Source organism: Chrysochloris asiatica, unplaced genomic scaffold, assembly GCF_000296735.1.
Source record: "Chrysochloris asiatica unplaced genomic scaffold, ChrAsi1.0 scaffold00061, whole genome shotgun sequence".
NCBI classification, from domain to species: Eukaryota; Metazoa; Chordata; class Mammalia; order Afrosoricida; family Chrysochloridae; genus Chrysochloris; species Chrysochloris asiatica.
This window is the reverse complement of record NW_006408579.1, coordinates 3,022,719-3,031,349: the sequence shown is the minus strand read 5'-3', so window position 1 is coordinate 3,031,349 and position 8,631 is coordinate 3,022,719. Positions and strand designations below refer to the sequence as shown.

At 37.3% G+C, this 8,631-nt stretch overlaps 1 protein-coding gene across 1 annotated transcript in view; it reads left to right on the top strand.

Annotated features, from left to right (window-relative positions):
- Nucleotides 1–8,631, top strand: part of TIMMDC1 (translocase of inner mitochondrial membrane domain containing 1) — a 63,192-nt gene that overhangs the window by 11,085 nt on the left and 43,476 nt on the right. The window contains exons 3-4 of the mRNA XM_006864153.1: nucleotides 3,633–3,721; nucleotides 4,228–4,295. Of these exons, the coding sequence (XP_006864215.1) occupies nucleotides 3,633–3,721; nucleotides 4,228–4,295 (157 nt within the window). The remainder of the gene's footprint in view (nucleotides 1–3,632; nucleotides 3,722–4,227; nucleotides 4,296–8,631) is intronic.

Sequence of the window (8,631 nt, the reverse complement as noted above, 5' to 3'; positions counted from 1 at the left end):
AAGTATTAACTTTCTTTGGGGTTACCTTATAGTCTATTAACTTTTCTTTCAATTTAAAAGAATCTATTGTATCCTGTAATCTACCTGACGTCTTCACTACCTGGATCTCTATTCCTACATTTATCCCTTCTTTGACATTGATATTATTTTGATCTTTGGTTGACCTACCAGCTCCTTTGAATTCGTTGTTGTAGTTTTGTTCTGTTCTGGACTCTGCTATTGAGTTTCAGGTGGTGTTGCCACACCTGTCAATCTCTGGTTGTTGTCTGTTTTTGTTGGTTTTCAGTCCAAAGAACTCCCTTTAGGATGTTTTGAAGTGCTGGATTGGTTTTGATAAAATCTCTTGGATTCTGTTTAATCCTGAAATGTTTTGATTGTACCATCATATTTGATTGATAGTTTTGCTGGGTAGACAATTCTTGGTTGGTAGTTTTTTTTCTTTTAGGGTTTTGTATATGTCTCCCTATTGCCTTCTTGCCTGCATGGTTTGTGCTGAATAGTCAGAGCTTAATCTGATTTGCTTGCCTTTGTAAATGACACTTGTCTTCTCCCTGGTAGCTTTTAAGATTCTCTCCTTGTCTCTGGTTTTGGAGAGCTTGATTATTATATGTCTTGGTGATTTTCTTTTGCGGTCTATCCTTCTTGGGGTATGTTCAGCTTCTTGAATGTTTGTCTTCTCATCTTTCAAGATGTTAGGGAAATTTTCTTCCAGAAACACTTCAACTATCTCCTGTGGACTTCTTTGATTCTTCCTGTTCTGGAATGCCAATAATTCTTAAGTTGTTCCTCTTCATATTATCCAGCATGAATTGTAGACTCTCTTCAGATTTTTTTTTTCTTCTTTCAGCTTGCTCTTCTGTCTTAGCAGTATTGAGAGATTTGTCTTCCAGCTCGGTAGTTCTGGCTTCCATCTCTTCTATTCTACTCCTTTCCCCTTTCAGTGTATTGTCCTATTCTGATATTTTATTATTAATCATCTGGACTTCTTTTTGCAGGTTTTGAATTGTTTCCAATGCTGTATCGATCTTGTTTGATTGCTCTTGTAGTGCTTTCTTGACTTCCTCCTTGTTTTCCTCCACCCCTTTACAGAGCATTTGAATTTGTTTCCATATCATTCTTCTGAGTTATTTCTCAGGCAAATCCAAAACCTGATCTTTTCTTCTGTGGAGCCAGAATGTCTGTCTCCAGCGCATTTGTCTCAGTTACTCTTTTCTGTTTTGGGACATGTTTTGAGATCATTTGTTGTGTATGAGATCTTTTGTTTGCCATTTCTAGTAGTTATGTGGGTTTTTTAATGCTTAAATGGATGTTTGTTGTTGTGTTGTTAAGCTTACTGGGTGTCTCCTGGTGGATATAATCAGGAGATAGGCTTTCCTTTTCGCATGTAATGCTTAGCAGCTATTGTTGGTTCTTGTCTCAATGGTGGAATATTATGGGTTATGCTTGTAGTTTGGCTATATTGCCACAATTGCTGTCTCTTCTTGGGTAACGTAGGGAGAAAAAGCTCCAAGAAAAATTTGTGATCAAAAGGACCAAAAGCTGAAGCAATATAAAAGCAGAGACAAAAACCACCACTTTGAAACAAAAATAAAACTGTGGCCCACTGGCCAGTCACCTTGCTACACAGACATTGTGTGTGCACTGTAGAAGCCTCCAGCAGTGGGTGGGGGTGTCCATTCACTCAGGCCCCTCCTCTAGTTACCACTGCGGAGGTGCACAGATAGATATTGAGAAGTTAATGGAATAAAGATTGTCCACTATTTTTGTCTCTGAAGGTCAGTTAGGTATCTGCATGTGCACAGTATAATTCTCGAGATAGTTGTGTCCTTTTATTTTGGGATTTTACAGATTGTTGTATGGTTTGTCTGTCAGGCCTGATGGGTCTGCTTTTTTCTTGCTAGATAGTAAAGGGTCCTGCATAAGTTAATTTTAGGGTTGCGACCTGAGGCTGATGTCCTGGACCTTATGGCGAGATACTGACGTCCTGGATCTTATGGCAGATCTAGAGCTCTGGTGGTGTTCTGTGAGCGCAGCTTCTGTGGGTTTTCAATCCCTCTCCAGTGGAACCTTTCCTATCTGGCTGTCTCTGCTGCTGCCCAAACTGGAAGTGCTTCCATCTTCTTTTGATGCTTTCATCATTCTTCAATATTTTGTCCATAGACTTCTTCAATACTTCAAGTCAATGCTTGGATTTTTTTCAGTTCCCTGAGCTTGAGAAATGCTGAATGTGTTCTTCCCTTCAACTCTTGTTCAACAAAAGTTGAACAGAAAATTTCAAAGGTCAGCTTGAAAAGACAAAGTCACATATTATAATGAAATGTGCAAAGACCTGGAGTTAGAATAACTCTTGTACCTCCTCACTTCTTCCATTTACTTAAGCATCTCAACGCTGTAGACTCTAGGCAGACAGAATTAGGAGGCATGTGTGTGTCTAATGCACTCATTTATACGTATATCTATTTATATTTACGTATTTATTAAAAATCATGAGTTCATACTGATACTTCTCAGAGAGGTTTTAATTTACCCAAGATCATGCTATACTTAAGAAATGTCTGAGATTATTTGAAAATCCAGGGTTTACTCTATAGTACTATACCAAACTTGCCTCATGATGGTCTGTTGAAATGGTCTGTGAAGACAAACAGACTTACCTGTCATTACTGACTTTCTTTCTTTCTGACTGGATGATGTTGTTTAGAAACTTTATCTCTAAGCTTTGGTTAAGACCTCCCTCAATAGAATATTGTAAAGATTAGATGTCATAATACATTAAAACACCTGTAAAATGGAAGATGCTAAAAAATTACTGAAAAAGGAAAGAAAAAGAGCAAATACCAAAAATGCCATCAAGTCGATTCTGACTCACAGTGACCTGGTCGACAGAGGTCGAACTGCCCTATAAGGTTTCTAAGACTGATTTTTTTTGGGAACAGATTTCTGCATCTTGCATACATGGCACAGCTGGTGAGTTTTAACTGCAGTCCTTTGGTTAGTAGCTGATAATTGATCACTTTGCTGCCAAATCTACTTCGGTAAATATTAGTTCTTTTTCTCAGTTCCTATCCTGCACATGGAGTCCTAGTGTGGTGTTGTGGGCTAATGTGTCAGACTGCAAAGCCGTTTGAACTGCAAGGTTGGTGGTTCAAGCTCACCAGCTGGCTCCTTGGAAACCCTATACAGGGTCGCTATGGGTCAGCACTTAACAACAACAACAATCCTGCATATATCTTTCTATAATTCTTATGTTTTACGTTAGTTTTTCTTTATTTCCTATTGTTTTTTTTCTTCTCCGAAATTTCTTTATATAAACAGTATGTCTGATGCTGGTTTTATAGTTAACATGGTGGTTAACACATTGATCCTCAATAAATACTTAATTGATGGATAACTGAGTTAACTGGCAATGCTTAGGTCGTTTTTCTAGTTCTTGGATGCACTGTTACTACTTAAAGAATGCTTTTTTTCCCAAGAGATTTCCTTTATTATGTTTATTTGTCTTTTTGCATATACATGCCTAATTGTTAGCTGACATTCTGCTTAATACATTGCTGACATTTCTCTACCACAGTTAAAGAATAAGAGAAGTGTCAAGGTATGTAGGAGTCCCACAGTCTGTGTATTTTCTTTAGCAATCTGCTCATCGTGCTGCCACACGAGGCTTCATTCGGTATGGCTGGCGCTGGAGCTGGAGAACTGCAATGTTTGTGACTATATTCAAGTAAGTTATCTTGAACCTTGTGAGAAGAACCTGGTCTTTTAGGAAGGAGCCCATCTTTTTAGCAAGTGGATTGTAATAACTGAACATCTATATTAAAGGGATCCAGAGTGCCTTTTTCTCAAGAACTTTTTGTCTGTGTAGGTAAAAGGCTGGTCAATTGTAGTGTAGTTTCCATGTTGGAAATCTAACAATTAGTCATTATTTTGATAGACGATTTCTAAGTAAGAAACATTGTTCAAAACTCGTCTTTGCATTTCTAAGTGAATATTTAGTCCAGAAATTGGATTATTCTTTGGCTTGTTCTTGAGCAGGAGAAAGTCCACCAAGAAAACTTATAGACATATTACCAATCTAAAACACATTAAAGGGCCTTAGACTAAGACTAACGATTGACCTACTAGGCTCTTCTAAATTAATACTTATCACTTCAGTAAAAATAGCAGCCAAGAAAGTAAATAGGATTTGTTTTAAGCCTTACAGTTTCTTCCTTCTCTTTTCTTCCCTAGCACAGTGAACACTGGTCTAAATGTGTACCGAAATAAAAATGCCCTAAGCCATTTTGTCATTGCAGGAGGTAAGACTTTTTTGTCCTTATTTACATTTTTAATTTTTCATATAGGGTTTAGAAAATACGAACTTATAAATCAGAGCTACTACTTCTTACTTCTTAGATTGGAGTCCCGGTGTGGTGCTCAGGGATAATGCACCAGACTGCAAAGTCGTTTGAACTGCAAGATTGGTGGTTCAAACTCACTAGCTGCTCCTTGGAAACCCTATACAGACTTGTTATGGGTGGGAATCGACTCGAGGGCACTTAACAACAAACTTCTTGGATTGGTTTCCCATCACCTTGCCTTTAATATTCACGCAAAACAGAGACCATTGTTTTTGGCCTTGGGTATTCATGGTGAATAAAATATACATGATCCCTGCCTTCATTGAATTTTATGGCCAGTGTGAAAGGGGAAAATAGATTGCTGTGATAGATGGGAAGTGGCATCTAATGTAGACAACGTGGTCAGAAAATGCCTTTCTTAAGAAGTGAGCTTTAAGCTCAGACCTGATGGATAGAAAAGAACAAATCTTGCAAAGAAAGAGTTGCCAAGACAGAGGGAACATCAGGGGTAAAGACTTTAAGCTAAGAAAGTTCTTCAAAAGCGGAGGGGAAGAATGACGAGATGAGACTCATGAGATGAGGCCAGAAGGGGCCAGGTATTTTGTTGTTATTTTAAGAGTTTGGATTTTATTTTGAAATTATCTGCTTTAAAATAAAATAGTTATATGGAATAAATGAGGAAGTTAAAAGAACTGAACAAAAAATTTCAAAGTGTACCTAGAGAAGACACAGTAAATTAATATAATGAAATGTGCAAAGACCTGGAGTTAGAAAGTCAAAATGAAGAACATGCTCAGCATTTCTCAAGCTGAAAGAACCAAAGAAAAAATTGAAGCCTTGACTTAAAATATTGAAGGATTCTATGGGCAAAATTCTGGTGTGGCACTGTAGAATAAGCACTGGATTACAAGGTCAACTTGAAACCACAGAGCTGGTCATTTAGACCCACCAGCTGCTCCTTGGAAACCCTATAACAGGGTTGCTATGAGTCGGAATCGACTCAATGGCACTTAACAACAACAAAATGGGCAAAATATTGAATGAACGCAAAGCATCAAAAGAAGATGGAAAGAATATACAGAGTCACTCTACCCAAAGGAAATGCTTGATGTTCAACTATTTCAAGAGTTCAACTATTTCAAGTATGAGTAAGAGCCAGTGGTCCTGAAGGAAGAAATCCAAGCTGTGCTGTATGGCATTGACAAAGAGCAAGGCTCTGGAAATTATTGGACTACAAATTGAAATATTTCTATAAACTGATATAGCACTGGAGGCACTCACTCATCTATGTCAAGAAAATTGGAAGACAGCTTCCTGGCCAAGTGATTAGAACAGATCTTTGTTTGTGCCCATTCCAAAGAAAGGTGACCTAACAGAATGTAGTAATCATTGACAATATCATTAGTATCACATGCAAGTAAAATGTTGCTAAAGATAATTTAAAAAATGCCTGCAACAGTACATTGACAGGGAACTGCCAGAGGTTTAAGCCTGATTCACAAGAGAATGTGGAACAAGAAATATCATTACTGACGTTTGATGGCTCTTGGCTGAAAGCAAAGAATATCAAAGATGTTTATCTGTGCTTTACTGACTGTGCAAAGGCTTTTGGTTGTGCACATCATGCCAAACATGGACAACATTGTGACAAGTATTTTCAGAACACTTAATTTGTGCGCATGAGGAAACTGCACATAGACCAAGAGGCAATCATAGAACAGGGGGATACTGAGTGGTTAAAATCTGGAGAAGTATGCATCAGGATTATATTCTTTCACCATACTTACTCAATCTACATGCAGAGCAAATAATCCAAGAAGCTGCATTATATGAATACGAATGTGACATCAGGATTTGAGGAAGACTCATTAACAACCTGTGATATGCGGATGATATAATCTTGCTTGCTGAAAGTGAAGAGGATTTAAAATACTTACTGATGAAGCTCAAAGAGCACGGACTTTGGTAATGGGTGCACCTCAATGTAGAGAAAACAAAAATCCTCACCACTGGACCAATAAATTGCATCATAATAAGTGGAGAAGAAATGGAAGTTGTCAAGTACTTCATTTTGCTTGGATCCATGCTCAACACTCGAAGGTAGCAGTCAAGAATTCTAATGACATACTGCATTACACAAATCTGCCGCACAAAACCTCTTTAAAGTGTTCAAGAACAAACATGTCAGTTTGAAGACTAAGGTACACCTGATCCAAGGCCATGTCATTTTCAATAGCCTCATATGCATTTGAAAGTTGGATAATGAATAAGTAAGACCATAGAATTGATGTATTTGACTTATGGTGTTAGAGAAGAATATTAAAGGTACCATGCATTGCCATAACAAACAAATCTGTGTTGTAGGAAGTACAGCTAGGATGCTCCTTGGAAGCCAGGATGGCCACGCTTTGTGTCTCATACTTTGGACATGTTATTAGGAGGGACCAGTCCCTAGAGAAGGACAGCATGCTTGGTAAAGGGGAGAGTCAGTGAAAAAGAGGAAAACTCTGAGATGGATTGGGACAGTGGCATCATCAATGGATACAAGCATAGCAATGATTGTGAGGATAGTTCAGAACTGAGCACCAGTTCATTCTGTTGTGCATATGACCACTATGAGTTGGAAGCAGCTCCACAGCACATAACAATAAGAACAATAGTTGTTAACATTTGACCACATTTGCTTAATCACTTGTGCTCTCTTGTTTTTAGGTATATTCTTTGTTTCTCTATGCATATGAATATTCACAGAGGCAAACACACATATGTATACATATTTCAAACTTAACATTTAAATAAAAACATAAAAAAATTATAAACTACAAATAGGTATGAACAGTATTTTGTGGGGGGATTCCAAAATCAGTTACTGTTGAGCTGATCCCCTAGTACGGCAAGCTGACAGATGAGTGACAAATATGGAGTCTGTAGATAATGAGTTTCTTCTGTAAGTGACTATGTAGCTGATCTTTGGATGGAAAGATATATAAGTAGATACATATTTTTAAGTTTAAAAATAAATCATATAGGCAGTGATGAAACACATTTGACTCGACAATACTTTTTAAACTTTTGTGTTATGCCATGTTAGTTGTCATAGAGTTGACTACAACTCCATTAAATTATAAGTAACAAATAATTTACACATCAGAAAGATAAGAGACCTTGTTTGCACACTGAACAAAGAACATGAATTTGTAATTTGCAGAAATAACAAAGCTAACCTTTAAACCTGAAAAACCTATATTTCCCTACTACCCAGAGAAATGTAAGTTACAACTAGATATCATTTTTGGCTTGTCTAATTGAGAGAACTAAAATGAGAAGATACAGAAAAATAGGAACTTGCATACTTTTAATGGGAAAAGAAATTTATCCAGCCTTTTTGGATAGCAGTTTGGTAATTTAAGTTAAAATCCTTAAAATGTTTATATTCTTTGACCTAGAAATTCCATTTTTATGAGTTCATCCTAAAGAGAAAAATTTCTAAAACAATTTATGTACAGGGATTATCATCACATGTGATTATTATTTAAAACTACCACAAATAGCAAATCTAAGCATTAGTAACAAATTGTATTATATCTGTATACTGGAATTAGGGGAGCTATTTATTTAATGATAGAGAATTTAACAATGTGCTCAGTGAAATACAAGTTTAGAATGTACAGCATGGCTCTGATTTGATTTTAAACAGTGTGTTTGGAAAGAAGCCCTGATGGCACAATGGGATAAATGTAACTAAAAGGTCTGAGGTATAAGCCTACAGCAAACGCCTCCTCAGGAGAAAGATAAGGTTGTCAGCTCCTATAAAGATTTACAGCCCTAAAGACCCTAGGGAGAAGTTCTTCCTTGTCCTGCAGTGTCACTTGAGTTGTAATCAATTGCATGGTTTGGTTTGGTTTGATGTTTGGAAAAAAAGACTAAAGGTAAGTACTCCAAATTTATTACTGTCTCTAAGTAATAGGATTAAAGAAGATATTTATTCTTGTGGTTTTAGAAAATTTTATTAAAAGTACCATATAGAGAGAACAAACAAGATGGTGGATAGGGTAGAAGTACAGTGAGGAGCTCCATCAGCAACAGCACAGACTACTGGACCAAGCAGGCTCAGGGGATGGTCCCAGAACACTGAACCACATATAAAGGAATACTTAGAAAGTTGGAAGGCTTACAGCCAGTGGAATTTGTAACAGAAGCAAGAAATCCAGTGCTTTCTAATCCAAGGTGCTCAGCTGCATCCAGAGCTGCCATCTTGGGCAAGACTGAGTTGGGGAAGGATCAGAGCAGCCAC